General features: G+C 42.4%; 3 protein-coding genes across 3 annotated transcripts; 2 read left to right on the forward strand and 1 right to left on the reverse strand.

Moving 5' to 3' along the window:
* Positions 1-11948: 11948 nt before the first annotated feature.
* Positions 11949-14077, forward strand: LOC106415937 (protein tfg-1). The gene is made up of 3 exons (XM_013856747.3): positions 11949-12258; positions 12477-12767; positions 12857-14077. The coding sequence occupies exons 1-3, from the start codon at positions 12103-12105 to the stop codon at positions 13886-13888; spliced, it is 1479 nt and encodes a 492-aa protein (XP_013712201.3). The 5' UTR covers positions 11949-12102; the 3' UTR covers positions 13889-14077.
* Positions 14078-14727: 650 nt separating this feature from the next.
* Positions 14728-15580, forward strand: LOC106412145. Its single transcript, XM_013853040.3, has one exon. The coding sequence runs from the start codon at positions 14865-14867 to the stop codon at positions 15483-15485; it is 621 nt and encodes a 206-aa protein (XP_013708494.2). The 5' UTR covers positions 14728-14864; the 3' UTR covers positions 15486-15580.
* A 320-nt stretch (positions 15581-15900) lies between these two features.
* Positions 15901-17022, reverse strand: LOC106412917. Its single transcript, XM_048765800.1, has one exon. It carries the CDS (start codon positions 16570-16572, stop codon positions 16114-16116), a length of 459 nt encoding a protein of 152 aa, XP_048621757.1. The 5' UTR covers positions 16573-17022; the 3' UTR covers positions 15901-16113.
* Positions 17023-17353: the final 331 nt, after the last annotated feature.

Consider the following 17353-nt stretch of genomic DNA (forward strand, 5'->3'; position numbering starts at 1 on the left):
GTGGATTGTTAATTACCGATGTGGATTTAGTGTTTAAAAATAATATTAATTAAAAAAAACTAACCAAAGGCTCTTATTGTCATTTACAAGGTGTATCCAAACATTCTAGTAATTTTAAAAAGATATATAACACTCTATTAATAAACCAACTTTTCTATAACATTCTAGTAATTTTCTATATAAAGAATCGGTTTAATACTTTAATCACAACTCCAGCACAACTTTCAAATTGTGGATCAATGAGAGGGAAATGTACGATAATAACAAATATTTCTTAGAAGAACTTGTCCGAACTATCTCGAACCAGTTCAATACCACCACAGAGCCAGATCTAAGCATAGTCTGCTGAAATATTGACTTTGACTCCCAAAACTTTTGAAAGTATTTTACATAGATATAAATCCCAAAATTATGAATTCTTTTTTTTTTCTACTAAACATCTTAAAAATGTTTAAAGCCTCAAAAATGTGCAGGTGCGACAACTAAAATATGTTCCTCAAAAAAGCGTAGCTAACAATTGTGACTATCTTCTTATTATATAAAAGAGGGTTCTTTCTCTCCAGGTTGCGACACGTAGGCGTCCAGGTCAGAAACTCGGTGTCTGTCATCTTGACACGTGTCCGCTGTGTGCTAAACGCACTGTTCCATTTATTGCTTTCGTTCATTCGTATGGACTTTATATTTGTTGGGCCGTTTCACCTCACTGTTGAGCCCACTAGCTTTTCCTTGATGAAACGCACCGTTCCATTTATCACGTGTTCTTCTCTTCCCGTCTCCAGCGCTAATGGCGATTAGGGTTTTGAAGACGATCTCTCATCTTCCTTCTTACGGTCTGGAACGGTACAAGTAACCGAGATATCCACTGTCAACCTTCCATTAATCGATCATCCACGATCTATTCAATGCGATTTTTTGTTATGCAAGGCGATGGAGTTCAGCTATAAAAAGGTATGCTTTACTCCTTTGAGAATCATCCTCTCATTCGTTCTAAACAACCCAGTAAACAAAAATGGTGTTATATGGCTAACGTTTCAGTTTTCTTCTCCGATTTGCAGACTGGCCGCTCCTCCTCCACCGTTTAAGTTTGTTTGCTCCGTTCCAGGAGGCCAGGAATGTACGCCATGGTGTTATATGGCTAACGTTTCAGTCTTCCTCTAAGGTTATCAATTTAACTCCCCCTTTTGTTCATAGTCAGATTAGTTTCACCGGTTAATTTTACACATCTTTGCCGTCATGAATTCTTTATAATCGTCACTTTGTTTTTTTTTTTTAAGTTTCTGTTACAGATTTTTCACTGAGACATTTTCCAGATTTTGATGATTGTTGTGTACGTTTTTGATGTTCGTAAATTTTCACCATCGGAGTAGTTTCACCGGTTAGATGCTTTACACATCTCCGCTGTCTTGAACTTATTTTCTGTTGCTAACATTTTTTGCTATGGTCAGCTCATGACTCAGGAGGATGATAAAGCTTAGGATCTGGAGGATGAGATGGTTGTGAAAGAGCCTGAGTTAGAGAAGAAACAGAACGCGAATCAGAGTATGAAAAACAGAAACAATGAGAGACATTAGATATCAATGAGAGGGAGAAACAGAAACAGGAAGAGTTGAAGCGTTTAAAGAGGGTCAACTGAGACAAAGAGGGATCACATTGTGATCGACTTTAGTTATCAAAAGGAAGAACAATGTGATCTGAGAATGAAAATAGAGTTGTATTGATCGCAAATGTGTACAGGTTGAGTTTTTCTCAGGAGTTTTTCACTCTCCCCATGCACAAAGTTGATCAAACAATTGATAAAAGATAATGACAGACTTATTCCTTATTTATAAACTTGACCTTCACTCAACAACTTGCAACGCCAACGCCAACATCCCATGTGCGTCCGTAACAGCAAGGACAGGTCATCACTTCCTCATGCTTCTAGATCCCCCCAGCTCACCACTTCATCACTGGGCCTCTCCCTCTCCTCTATCAGACTCGATGGGCCTTGCCTTTGCGCCTGTAGTGAAACAGGACTGGAGGCCTAGTAACCTCAACCGTATCAATACCCTCCCCAACGAAATTGACCTTGTCCTCAAGGTCAAACCCACCAAACCGCTCCTTCACGACTGACTTCCACTCCCAAGTGCTATCATGACTGGGCAAGCCCTTCCACTTGATCAAAAGCTCCTTTTGGCTAGTACGTGGGTGATCACGCGTAGCCAACACGCTCTCCGGTTCCACAATCAACTCCCCTTCACTGGATAACTGCGGAGGCAGAGGTTGAAACTCATCTGATTCTCCCACTGCCTTCTTGAGTTGAGAGATGTGAAAAGTTGGATGAATCTTGGATCCCTCTGGTAACTTCAACTTGTAAGCCACCTGCCCAATCTTTGCGTCGACTGGAAACGGGCCATAGAAGCGAGCACATAGCTTCTCGTTCAGACGATGAGCCAGAGACCTCTGCCTATAAGGACGAAGTTTGACAAAAACAAGATCTCCCACTGCGAAAGCAATGTCCCTGCGGCTTTTATCAGCTCGGTCCTTCATGGTCTGCTGACCCCTGTGGAGATGCTCTCTCAGCAAGGTCAAAGTCGCATCTTGCTCCTGCAACTGCTTTTCCAACTCTGCGTTCACCGTCGATCCATTCTCATATTTGAGTAGTGTAGGTGGGTCACGACCATATAAAGCGCGGAAAGGAGTCATCTTCAGCGACGAGTGATAGGACGTATTATAGCTCAACTCCGCCCAAGCTAAGTACTGTGCCCACGTCTTTGGCTTGTCTCCCGCAAAACACCTCAAATATGTCTCCATGCCCCGGTTAATGACCTCAGTCTGGCCATCGGTTTGGGGATGATAGGCCGTGCTGAAGCACAAACGAGTTCCAGCGAGACGAAACAGCTCCTTCCAAAACAGGCTCGTGAAGACCTTGTCACGGTCGGAGACAATTGTCCTCGGATAGCCATGTAACTTCACTATCTCTTGAGCAAAGAGTAATGCGACATCTGTGGCTGTAAACGGGTGACTGATACCCACGAAATGGCTATACTTTGTCAGACGATCGACGACCACCATGATGGAGTTCAGTCCCTTCGAACGCGGCAACCCCTCCACAAAATCCATTGAGACATCCTCCCAAACTCTCTCAGGAATCGGTTAAGGCTGAAGCAGCCCCCCCGGAGCCAGCGTAGAGTATTTTTGACGTTGACAAACCAAGCACGATGCCACAAATTTGCGAATGTCAGTCAGCATTCCGCTCCAATAGAACAATTCTGCGATCCTCTTCTGAGTCTTTAAGACACCCTCGTGTCCTCCCATCTTGCCATCATGATACTCCCGCATGATCAGCCCCACAAATGCGGAATCCTTTGGTATCACCAGTTTCCCTTGTCGCAACAGTCGACCCTGGACTACCGCACAATCTGGGTGAGACAGAGGATCTGCAGTCCATTCGTTGATAAGTTGCTGAAGTGCAGGATCCTTGTCGACCTCTCCCGCAATCTCTTCCAGCTGGAGAGCCGAAGAGATAGACACAGCATACAACTCCGACACTCCCACTCTTCTTGATAAAGCGTCAGCGGCCTTGTTGTCGAGCCCTGGCTTATAGACAATGTCGAAATCAAACCCGAGTAGTTTAGTGAGCCATCGTTGATACTCAAGGTTGACCTCGCGTTGCTCCATCAAAAACCGCAGACTCTTCTGATCAGTGCGCACCAAAAACTTCCTCCCCAACAAGTAATGCCGCCACTTCTGCACTGCGAAGACAATGGCCATAAGTTCCCTTTCATAGACTGATTTCAAGCGCTGTCTCTCCGTAAGGGCCTGACTAAAAAATGCAATAGGTTGCCCTCCCTGCATCAGTACTGCTCCCAATCCTACTCCGGACGCATCAGACTCCACAACAAACTGAGCGTCAAAGTTAGGCATCGCGAGTACTGGCACCGTAGTCATCGCCTTTTGAAGCGCTTGAAAGGCCGTGGTCGCAGTCGTATTCCAAGCGAACTGGTCTTTTTGCAAGAGCACAGTCAGTGGCCGAGCAATGCTGCCATAATGTTTCACGAATTTCCTATAGTAGCCCGTAAGGCCAAGAAACCCGCGAAGCTCCTTCACATTCTTGGGTATAGGCCATTCCAACATCGCACGAACCTTCTATTGATCCACCGCCACCCCTTTTCCAGAAATGATACGCCCCAAGTACTCCACCTGAGCGCAACCAAACTGGCACTTCTTCAGGTTCGCGTAGAGTTGCTGATCCGCTAGAACCTTCAACACTAACTCCAAGTGTTCCTTATGCTCCTCTTTCGTTCGACTGTACACCAAGATGTCATCAAAAAATACCAGAACGAACCGTCTCAAGAAGGGTCGAAAGACCTGATTCATAAGGGACTGGAACGTCGCTGGTGCGTTGGACAACCCAAACGGCATGACGATAAATTCGTAATGGCCGTCATGAGTCCGAAACGCAGTCTTAGGCACGTCCTCCGTCTTCACGAGTATTGATGATATCCTGACCTTAGATCCAATTTGGAAAACACCTGCGCGCCGTGCAACTCATCCAACAATTGGTCGATCATAGGGATCGGATACTTGTCGGCCACTGTCACACGGTTGAGAGCATGGTAATCGACGCAGAACCGCCAGCTCCCATCTTTCTTCTTCACCAGCAACACCGGGCTTGAGAAGGGACTACCACTCTCTTGAATGATTCCCGCAGCCAGCATGGAATGTATCTGACGTTCGATCTCCGCCTTCTGAATCTGCGGGTATCGAAACGGTCGCACACTCACTGGCTTAGCTCCTTCTTCCAGCACAATACTGTGCTCCTTCCCCACGCGATGGAGGTAACCCTGAAGGCTCCGAGAACACATGGGAATATTGGGACAGTAAGCCCTCGAGGTCTCGAGAAACCTTCACTGGTAATGCGACTTCCTCCCTTTGAAGACCGCCAAACTCCACCAACACGCCCTCCCCGTCATGCTCCAGCGCCTTCCATAAAGACTTCAATGAGACTGCAGCAGAATGCAAGTCAAATTCTCCCTGAACCGTAACCCACTCCTTCTCCATCCAAAAACTCATTTTCTGGAGCTTCCAATTCACACGAGCTTCCCCTAACGTATCCAGCCACTGCACCCCCAAGATAACATCTGCAATCCCCAACTCCAGCGGTAAGAAGCTAGTGAGGATTGAACATGTTGGTAGTCGTAGCTCTACTCCCTCAATGACCCCTTTTCCATGCACCTTAACACCCCCCGCCACCAACACACCGTAACGGGAAGTCTCGCTAGTGCACAATCCCAGTTTGGCCACCAATTTCTCAGAAATGAAGTTGTGGGAGGCCCCACTATCAATGAGCACCACCACACCTTCGCCCTCAATCGTACCCCGAAGCTTCATCGTTCGTGGGGAGGTCAACCCGACGACGGAATTGATGGAAACTTCGGCGACGACCGCCTTTACTTCCTCCTCAACCACTTCCTCCACCTCGCACTGCTCCTCCAATAACTCCGTCTCAGTACCATCCGCGTGAAGTAAAAGAACTGTGAGCTCCGGCTTCGCACACAGATGGTTCCGATGGAACTTCTCATCGCACTTAAAGCACAAACCCTCCGCTTTCCAACGTGCCACCTCCTCCGGTGTTAGTCTGCGAAATGGAGGTTTCAGGCGGCCATGGTTTTTCGCCTTCTCGTTTCCTCGAACATTAGGGGTCGGAGGAAACGGGTTGGGCTTAGTGCGCGTGAGTTGTGGGCCTGACCCACCCGAGTTGGGCTTTGTGGAAAAATTGGACGGGCCCGAACCCGAAGACTTTCCTCCCTTTGTTGGGCCTGTATCTTCCTCCACGGACCAATCCTCCACCTTCTTCGCCATTTCCATCATCTTCTGTAATCCCCGGGGGTCGAACATCTTCACGCCGGCGCGGATTTTTGCCTTCAACCCAATCATGAACGCCAGCTCGAGCACATCCTCTGACAACTCCGGGGCGTTCATGGCTAGGGATTTAAACTCCTTACAGTAGTCACGTACCGTGCCCGTTTGTCGTAACGTCAGAAGACGTTCCCCTGCAGAGGTGTCACGGTTCGCCGAGTACTGCTCCAAGATGCGGAACTTCATCTGATTCCAACTGCGAAACGGGTTTCGATCACGTTCCCAGCGGTACCAGAGTAAAGCCTCACCATCAAAGCACGTACGTACGGTTCACAGCTTTTCCTCCTCCGTGTAGTCGGCGAGCTCAAAGAACTGCTCCACCTTCAACACCCAACTATCCGCTTGCTCGCCGTCAAAAAGCGGTAGTTTCAAACGACGAGTCAACGAACGATCGCGCCCTCCACGAGGTTCTCTGGAATACTCATAGCGTTCTCGCGAACGGTGAGATCCAGATCTCTCCTCCCTACGCCCGATCGGAGTTAGATCCACCATTTGGCTCTGCTCACCTACCTCCTGGTGTTCCTTACCTCCGATCATCACCTCCGACCGAGGATCCTCACAAACAATACACTTTCCTCGTGCCTTCTCCAACAACCGCTGCTTCGTCTCCTCCTTTTCACGTCTCCGTTGCTCCCACCGGCCAAAAACGTCGCTCATCTGAGTCTGCATCGCCTGCAACGTCTGTTAAAGCGAGTCAACTCGCCCCCTCGTCTGTTCCATTTCGGAAGCAGTGATTCGGCTCATCTGTTGCTGCAACTGGTCCATGTTAACCTCCGGATCTGGTTTCTTTGGTGCCATATCTCCAGGATCGCAAGTGCTCTGATACCAATTTGATAGACTTTAGTTATCAAAAGGAAGAACAATGTGATCTGAGAATGAAAATAGAGTTGTATTGATCGCAAATGTGTACAGGTTGAGTTTTTCTCAGGAGTTTCTCACTCTCCCCATGCACAAAGTTGATCAAACAATTGATAAAAGATAATGACAGACTTATTCCTTATTTATAAAGTTGACCTTCACTCAACAACTTGCAACGCCAACGCCAACATCCCATGTGCGTCCGTAACAGCAAGGACAGGTCATCACTTCCTCATGCTTCTAGATCCCCCCAGCTCACCACTTCATCACTGGGCCTCTCCCTCTCCTCTATCAGACTCGATGGGCCTTGCCTTTACGCCTGTAGTGAAACAGAACTGGAGGCCTAGTAACCTCAACCGTATCACATTGAAGAATAAGAAGAAGAGATCCGGGAGAGATCAGAGCGTCAGGCTGCAGCGAGAGAGAGGAGCTGCTAGACTGAGAATGATACAAGAAAAGGCACTTCATCTTGATGGATCTTAGAAAGGACCTGATGCTACACATGTAAGTTCTCTTTTGTTTTACACCTGCTACTTTCTATGCAACGCACATTAATCTAAATGCTTCTCAATGTCTGGATTGGGATAGTGTATCAGGGTAAAATATCAATGAAAGCTCCATAAAAACAGCAGCCAGCAGGTAAAGGGAGAGACTCCATAAAACGTTTCTCTCATCTGTTCTCAACTTTTTATCAATATCAATGAAAGCTAATATTTTCTCTGCTGTGTTCATCTAATATTTTATCAATATCCATGGATGAAACTGTTTTTCCTTTCCAGTGTTACCATCAGTTCCAAATTTTCAAGACAACAAGAAACAAAAAGAAACTGGTATTTTTTTTTTTTGAAACTCTACATTTAAAAAACGCTTGGAAATGATAACTCAACAAGAAAAAGACATGGTTAACGTTTGTTTGTAACAAAAGGGCAGCTGACAGCTGATCCTTTAGAAAAATGATACGTATGTGATGTGACTAAAACAATACATTCTTGAGAATTAAAAGGACAATCATTATGAAGCAAAGTATAAGGAGTATTGTTGCATATTTCACCATTGCTCCTTCTCTTTGTGTTCTCTCCGCCTATAAAAACACATGTCTCTCTGTTAGTTCTCTAAGACCTCACAAAAAAATAACTTATGTAGTTTTTGGTTAAGAATCAAACCTTTTGTAGTTGCTTATAGCCTTCCTCTACCGATGTAGATACATTTTGGATATTGTAGTCTATCCGATCAACTATTGTGCCCTAATTGACACAAGTTGAATAAGGATCGGGGAAACTCCGGTTACACTTTTTCCTAGGAGCTTGAGACTTTGTCGTTAAGAATATACATAAAAATAAAGTTATAATTCCATAGCTAACTTTCAAGTGTTGAATAAGAATAAATTTTAAATGTTTATTAATTATGCAACTTTTTAATAGTGTTTGAGTAATTATCTTAAGTAAAATAAATCTAAGCAAGAATCTATTTTTTTAATTAAGTGAAAGGCAGGGTACAAAAAAATCTTAATAAGGAGTTTATAGAATGCAAAGATAATCGTTTTTACGCGTGTGAGACAGTTTTATTTTTGTTAATAGGGTCGGACATATTATGCTTGGTGTTCTAAAAAAATAATTAAATATGACTTCTCATTCTCTTAGTGATAATTCTGTAACAGTTAGTTAATAAACATCAACAATCATTGTTGTTTTTCTCATCATACACATTGCAGAAAAATCTTTCCTTCCAGTGTTATCTGATCTGTGAGAACTGCTCCCGTGATGGTGAAAAAGACGGTTGTGAGAACTCATAAAATTGGTTCCACTGAGCTGAGATCCACCACTGAAATAGAATTGGGCTCTGATGCTGATAACACAAATGTTCCAAATGTACAGGTGATTCCAGTTCCAGTTTGTATCATATATGCATATACACTTTAAATTTTCAGATGTTACTTCATCACGGTCTATGCCACTATTTTTGCTAAAACAATGTAGAATCGCCAATATTTCCATTAGGTGATCTTAAAACAATGTAGAAAACAATTTATATTGGCTAATATTTTTGCTAAAACAATAAGAATCGCACTAACCCCCACAAAGAAATACTATTACCAGAGTTAATCATATAAATCAGAGGGCCACAGCGATAGCCAACCTATAAAACTCATGTTATTTTCACCAATGCACTTGCTCAACCAAAATCGCACTGTCTATCTATAATAATAAAGGAGAGTTTTCTCCCTCGTTGTGATGCCACCTCACCATTCAGCATAAGGCATTTTAAGACACGTGTCGAGACACTTAAACTTTGTGAACTTCGATTAAATAATGGGCTACAAAACTCAACTCAAGCCCAATCTCAGCCCATGCTCTAAACACTTTGGATCCGATAACACTGTCTCCCTCTAGAGCGTCGTCTTCTTCGTTCTCCATCGCACCTCCGATCGCAAAAACCATGAATAATGCTTTAGTTTCTCATTGAAGCCACTTCATAACGTCTCTCCATTAAATACACCTGTCCAGCTTTCCCACTACGTCAACTTCAATGAATCCTTTCTCAACTTCCATTACAAATCCCTAATTCCTAAGACTTTAAATAAGGATGAAGACCTCTCTAATTCTCACTAATTCAAGATTCAATCATATTCCTTCTTTACAAACAGTACTGCTACAACCATGGCGTCATCCCATATCTTTTTCAGATTTGAAGCCTCCTTCGTTTCTGGGAAGCACACCAAGTCAAGAGAGGAGAGCTACTGGGAGTCTACATGCTCATGCTTGATGAATAGGTCGAGCTCTTTCATATACCTTCGATGATAGATAGAATCTGATTTTATTATGTTGCTTCTCTGATATTTGTCAAGCTTCTCATAATTTTTAGTTTAACCCTCATCGGTCCTCCACAGATTTCTTTCAATTCAATATCAACAAGTGTGGTTTACTGATTCTTTAGGAGGAAAAGAAACTGAGGAAAGTGCCGAGGTTCGCTAACGCTTGTGGAGCCATCACGACAACCAAGAAAGGAGCCATTCCAGTTCTTCCTTCAGACAGTGAAGCTCTCAGCTTTATTAAAGACCACCAGAGACGTAGTAACAATCCTTTTAAGTCTAAAAATTGCGCTTCTTATATTGTAGTAATTGCTCATGATTCTTATTTGAGATTAAAAAAAGATCTCAATGTTGTATCTCTTCTGTTTGTATCCTTCATCTCTTGCTAATAGAAGAAGAAAAAAAGTTTGTTCTTTTTTTTTGCCTGAGCTATGTACTTTCCGATTGGTGGTGCTGTATTGTTTCCACATGTTTCTATGTGAGAAGCTTTAGCACAGAAAGAGACACCTCGAGTTGACCTAAAGAAGAGAACATCTTCCGTGTTGGCTACATCAGCTGCCTTAGAAGCTTGCTAATTGGCTCTAGACAAGAGAAGATCCTTGGGATAAATAGACAGAGCCGTTCAAGTGATGCATATCATCACTGCTTGGGTGGTCACGTTCAAGTAATCAGCCGTTTTAGCAGAAAAAGCCACCACAGAAAAAAAAAAACATTAAGCAAATCATGGACAAAGATACATAGAGAGCGTGAGGAGATAGCAAAGGAATATTACTTTTATTCAAGTTTATAGCAAATTCCTTCTTCTGAGAAGTATATCAACAAACTCAAACAAAAATTCTTATAGAGATATTCAGACAGAAAATACTAAAAGTGTAATAAGCTCTCAACATAGCTTACTCAACTTAAACAAAACTAAAGACATGACAATGAATCCAAACATTATCCTCCACTAAAACACAAGCAATTCTCATGTGTCACTAATTCCCAACTATTATAAAAATGCAGTCTATATAAATCACCCAACCTCTACAGAAAAAAAATGATTAAACAAATATAAGTTACATTAGCAGAAGCCTCATTATATTATTCAATTGGTTTAAAAACTAAGCACCCTAAGAAAAATTTAAAATAAATAGTACAAATATTGTTGCTTAATTAAAATATAAGAATCATGAATAAAATTATGTTTTATTGCCAGACTTAATTTCTTACCAAAAATCAAATAAGAAAAATATATGAACAAAACTTCATTATACATGTTTAAATTCAGATTAGTCTCTATAAAAAAATTTCAAATGCCGTTCTTTCTATATACTGTCCACATTGTACTTAACAATATAAATATGTTCTCTAAATAAAACATCAACTTTACTTCATTATTCATGTTTAAATTTGTTACGACCTTTTTATTCTATTTTTATTGAATCGATTAGTCAAAACCACTAATGTTATTCCACTTTGAACTAAGCAACTTGAAAACAAAGTAATACACTACAATCGCTAACTACTATCAAATAGATCCGGAAAATATCATTCTCTTTCAACATATTTTCATTTTCATATTTTTGAACATATTTTCTTTATAAAGACAATAAAATGAATTGTAAATTCGTGTAAAAATAAAATATATGAACCCGGAATACCACTATAGTATTATATACAGTAGACAACCACGATAGATAAAATAATAAAGTCCAACTACGAAAACTCAAAATAATTCAAAGAGCATGATTTTCATTTTCAATCGTCCATCCATCGATTAAACTTTACACAAACAAACCAACTACAACATCAAGTTCCAGACCAACTCCTACCATTGGATTTACATATTAACAATCATATGTTCGTAATGAAAAATATAAATGTAACACATCCCGCCCATACCGGTCCTAGTATATTATATCCCAAACAACCACCACCAGTAGTCAATGCTCAGAAAGGTACTGAGTGATAAGACAAAAACAATAAGATGCTCAGACTCCATAATGACAAAGATCAAAGCTCCACTAAACCATTTACTCTTTGAGTGTAGACATATTAAAGAAGTATCTTCATAAACAACTTATGGAAGAACAATATCAATGTTGAGAAGCTGCTTACCTCTAACAATGGATCAAAGAACACTTACTTTCAGTGATATGGCCAGTGAGGAGACCCCAAAGTACACACAAGCAAAACCTATTTCTTTCTCTCTAATAAAATCAACCTCCGAATTTATATGTTGAAATAGCAACACCGCTATTAAAACGACGGCGTTCATATTTGAGAAGGTCGTAAAATTAACTAACCCAAACAAACGGGTCAAACAAATAATAATTAAACTCTCTGGGGATGAAAACTCAAATATTGTTTTTTTCTTGCATCCTTATAGCAAAACGTTTTCCTCCTGCTGCTTCTGCTTGCGTGTTCGTTCACAAAGGGTCTGAAGAAATCCAGAACGAGCTTTGCTTTGCTCACAAGACTATCAGTAATCAAAGCGATCTCCCCCTCCTTTTTGATTCTTCTCTCACAAATCCATCTCAGTGTTCGGATCCATGGCTTCGGGAGCATCGGGTCGGGTCAACCCGGGATCGAAGGGCTTCGATTTCGGGTCCGATGATATCCTCTGCTCTTACGACGACTTCACCAACCATGACTCCTCTGATGGCTCCAACTCCGATCCCGCGATCGGTGCTTCCAACTCCAATAAGGTGAACACACTGATTCTGCTCGATCGCCGAATTTTATTGATATTTGGGGATTCTAGGGTTTTGATTTTGTTCTGAATTTGAAGTAAAGATGGTGCGTTTCTTAGGTTAAATCGAAACCTATCGACATGCCCTGTTGCTTTATATCTATAAAGGTTGTAAACTTTAGTCATGCCCTCGAAGAAGTCTTCATTTACTTGATTATGATACTGCTGTTGTAGGAATTTCACAAGACCAGGATGGCGAGGTCTTCGGTTTTCCCTACAGGCTCTTACGCTCCACCAGAGGACTCTTTGAGGGAGGAAGAGCTTACTGCCACTGTTGAGCGAAGCATGAAGAAGTATTCAGACAACATGATGCGCTTTCTTGAAGGCTTAAGCTCACGTTTGTCCCAGTTAGAACTGTATTGCTACAACCTTGATAAGACTATTGGGGAAATGAGATCGGATTTGACTCGTCATAACGAGGAGGCTGATGTTAAGCTTAGGTCTTTGGATAAACATCTTCAAGAGGTGTGTTCTGCTATGTCCTTTTTTACTTTGTAAGAATTTATGATTCTGCAAATGGGTGTTATTGAGACGATTTGTATGTTTTGATGTAGGTGCATAGGTCAGTTCAAGTTCTCAGAGACAAACAAGAGCTAGCTGATACCCAGAAGGAGCTGGCGAGGCTTCAACTTGTGTCGAAAGATTCATCCTCCTCGTCTCATTCCCAACATGGCGAGGAGCGGGTCGCGACTCCTGTTCCAGAGCATAAGAAGAATGAAAACACCTCAGATGCACCCAACCTTCAGCTTGCACTTGCTTTGCCTCACCAAATATCACCACAGCCACCAACGCAGCCACAGCAGCAGCAGCAGTATTACATGCCTCCTGCAACACAGCTTCAAAACACACCTGCACCAGCGCCTGTTCCGCCTCCACCATCTCAACCTCAAGCACCACCAGCTCAGGCTCACTTCATGCCCCCACCTGCTGCTCCATCTCACCCAAGCTCGGCTCAAACTCAATCATTCCCGCAGTACCAGCAAAACTGGCCTCCGCAGCCACAGGCAAGGCCACAGTCTAGTGGAGCCTACCAACCATACACGCCTCCTGCACCACCAAGCAACCAATCTCCAGTAGAACCGTTGCCAAGCAGCATGCAGTCGCCGTACGGTGGGCCTCCTCAACAGTCGATGCAAGCTTACGGATACGGTGCACCACCAGCACAGGTTCCACAGCAGACAAAGATGTCTTATAGTCCCCAGACAGGCGATGGGTATCCACCCTCAGGGCCTCCTCCTCCCGGATACGCCAATACCATGTATGAAGGCGGGCGGATCATGCAATACCCACCATCTCAGCCGCATCAGCAGCAACAACAAGGCCATTACATGCAAGGTCCACCAGGTGGTGGGTACGCACCTCAGCAGCACCAGGCTGGTGGTGCTGGTAACACTGGGACACCATCTCCTGTCTTGAGATCAAAATACGGTGAGCTGATAGAGAAGCTAGTGAGCATGGGTTTCAGAGGAGACCACGTCATGACAGTGATACAGAGGATGGAGGAGAGTGGGCAAGCTATCGACTTCAACGCACTCCTTGACAGGTTGAGTGTGCAGTCCTCAGGAGGGCCTCCCAGAGGGTGGTGAGAAGCTACTCTCTACTTGTATGTTAGGGGTTTCACAATAAAAACTGCTTCCTCCCTTATATACACTCGACGTTTCTTACGTTACTCTATAGGCCCTAGTTTTATTGGGCCCAATAGATTTAAGTTCTGTTGTGTATTCGTAATGTGACTCAATCTATGTGCCTATTTATTTGTGTGGTTTTACTTTCAACGTTCCTCTTGGACCAAATTAGACCTGCGGTTATTACACAAACCTATCGAACCGAAAATATCGGTTTGAAGGTTTGGTTCAGTTTGCAACTAAAAAATGGTTTAAAATTGGGTTTCTAGTTTGGTTGGTTTGTTTTTTTCAAATATTTGTTTATCAAGCAGTATCAATTTTCATCACAATTTCGAACTAAACCGAACTAACTACAAAGCCAAAAACTTCAATACATTTTTTTTTTGAAATTGAACTAACTGAAAACCAAACCGTATAAAAAAAATTTGGTTCACTTCAGTGAGATTTTGATTGACCCGAATTGACCGAATTCCAAAACTGACCGAACTAACCGAACCTGCATGCCTAGACTAAATCTTTGATCTTGAGTTGCTTTATATTGAATCGTTTTAAACTGAATCTTGTTTATAGAAAAAAATATATCTTTTGACTTTCCTTTTACGCTACAAAAACATATACAGTAAAGTATATAGGAAAAGAAATTAAAAAACATTATAAGAAAATATCATAAATGACTCACGTTAAGTACTGGGAGGACGCGCGTGTACCATAGCAAACAGAACAGTACATGAAGAACCAAAATAAAAAAGCGCGGTGGCCAAACTGAAGAGGCGCCAAATTAATTAATTCAAGAAGCGCGGCAGAGTCTGGCGCCAATAACCGCACCCGCCAAAATCTCCGTCCATATAATCACATCTCCAACCTCCCAATCTCCATCCCTCATCCTCCTACATCTCTCTTTCTCTCTCTACTCGATTTGTTCTTCCGAAATTACACAATGATGACTCCTGTGAAGAAAAGCTCCGCCATTAGGCCTGTAGAGTTCTACGGAAACTCCCTTCCCCGTCCTCGTTTCTTCGACAACCCTAAGTTCAACTCTCACCGCGTTGATCCGCCGCTTTCTGTGCTCGACCCGCTTCTCTCATGGGCCAGAGAGGCCCACTGGTCCATGGGTGGTCTCAACTTCAGGCGCCTCCGTCTCCAGGGCCGGATCGAAGGAAACGTCGACAAGCTCCGTGCTCAACTCGAGAAATCCACTCCGACGAAACTCGAATCTGGAGATTCCGACAAGAAGAAGAAGAGATCTGATTACGATTACGATTCTCCCCCTGCGGCTCCTGTTGCTGTGAAACGAAGAAGGTACATAGATCTGAACGCTGACGACGATGACGAGGAGATCGGATCGGAAGATGAAGGTGTGGCTAGGATCAGGAGGAAACTCTCTGATGATTTCGATAGAGTCGCTGGAGAGAGCAAGATCGAAGTTGTTAAAGCTGGTAAGAAATCAATTGAATCGGGTTCAGAGGGGAAGAGATTGAAGGAGAAGAAGACCCAAAAGGTTGAAGAGACAAGTTCGCCGAGGACTTCTCCAAGATTGGCCAAGCCTAGTTCGCGTTAGTGTTTTTTTTTATTTATTTAGCATTGTCGAAGATCTTTCTCTCTAGCCTTTAGATGTAAGGGTACAGGTCATGAAATGAAACTTAGTTTTTGGAATTGCTTAACAAATATAAATTCTTCTGTTTTTTTTTTGTTCTTAAGAGTATATCAAACGAATATCTCTATGAACCCTCGAAACTAAGTAACCTGATTACATGAATGGAACCGGCAGTCGAACGAAATTAGAATCAGATTCCACTGTATTCAACAAAATTATAATCATATTCCATCCAATCTAAGGTTTTAACTTTCTTTTTTTTTTTTTTTTTTTTTTTTTTTTTTACCATTAGTTCACTTGGGCTACAGATGATAGATAATACAGTAACCAAATTCTCCATCAATTTACTAGAACCAGTGGGATATAGATGGTAACACAGTAAGCTCAATGGGCTCTAAAGCCCCATATCATAGTTCAGAAGCTTTACCACAGACATATAAAAGACAGAGTGACCAACAAAAATAAGAAACTGTGCTCAAGAAATAACAAAAAACAATACAGACAAATGACGTGGAAGCATTCGTTCTGACATCAGAAATAAAAAAAAAACACATCTATCCAAGGAAGAATATCGTATTTGCATCTTGTTATACTAAGGGCAAGATGAGGAGGAAGAGTAAGAGCTGAAGAAGACAAAGTAAGCAAGCAGAGCACACAGAAGAGCCACAACATTTCCTACTTTAAGTAGATCCTTAAACACACACCCAACGATCTCTCTCGTCGCTTTCCTTCCTTCAACCACCACCCACCTACTCGATTCCCCTGCGAACGCCATCGCCACCACCACTGATGTCCATATCACAACGATGGCCGGCGCAGCTATGAACAGAGCCGCCGCCATCGTCAGAACTCCGAACACTGCTCCAACAAGCAACGAAGCGAAAACCGCAGGCCAAACAGATGATGTCTTGTGGTTCTCTCCGTACCAGTCAACAATCGAACTCAGCCAGTTCCACGAAGAAAACAAGAGGGTCGCGTAGACGACGAGAAAGAGACAGTCCCATAAACTTTTCTTGCTTATTGCACTCAAAAATAGCTTGTACGAGGTCATCGTCTCCTTTCCTTCCTTGCCTACCGTTAAACACCAGATGTGATGATTCTGTCTGCTGGTAAGAGTTGTGGTTGTCTAACTAATCTTGTTCTCGCTGACTCCTATTTATAGTATAGGGCGAGTGTTTGCGGTAGAAAAGGAAAGTGCCTGGCTGATTCGCTGAACATTCTTTTGTTTTCACTTGAGCGCTAGTTGACTTGTTACGTGAAAGACACTCTATTTCTGTTGAGCTCAGCGATTAGGCAGTGTTTGTCACGTGCCTCCGTTTTCCATTTTTAATTTCCTCTCTCTATTCGATTTTCGACTCATCTACCATGAAAATGCACATTTTCTTGAACCAAGTGGCTACATGGAATGTTTTACTATATAGTTTGAACATACCTATTGAAGTAAATATGACATGAGACCTACCAAGAATTGTAATTAGGGCCTGTTTGTTTCTCCATCTGGATGGACCATCTGGATGAAGATGAGAGTTTTGTTTGTTTAGGCACTAAAAGTGCAACTCATTCAGATGGATCATCCGGATGACTTTTGAAAATTTAGGCTTAATTTTAAAGTCCATTCAGCTGAACCAATTTGGATCATTTGAATGGAGATGGTTCATTCAAAATGGTATAATGTCTATTATACCCCTAATGTAATTCACAAATTATAAACTTAAACATAATATCATTTTTGTCGCAAACGAAAACTGACAAAACTACAAAAACACTTTTTCCCGTGCTAAAAACTATTTTTTCACGCCAAAACCCCAAAACGCATTTTCCCGCTAAAATTG

This window comes from Brassica napus, chromosome C8 (genome assembly GCF_020379485.1).
Source record: "Brassica napus cultivar Da-Ae chromosome C8, Da-Ae, whole genome shotgun sequence".
In the NCBI taxonomy this organism is placed as follows: Eukaryota; Viridiplantae; Streptophyta; class Magnoliopsida; order Brassicales; family Brassicaceae; genus Brassica; species Brassica napus.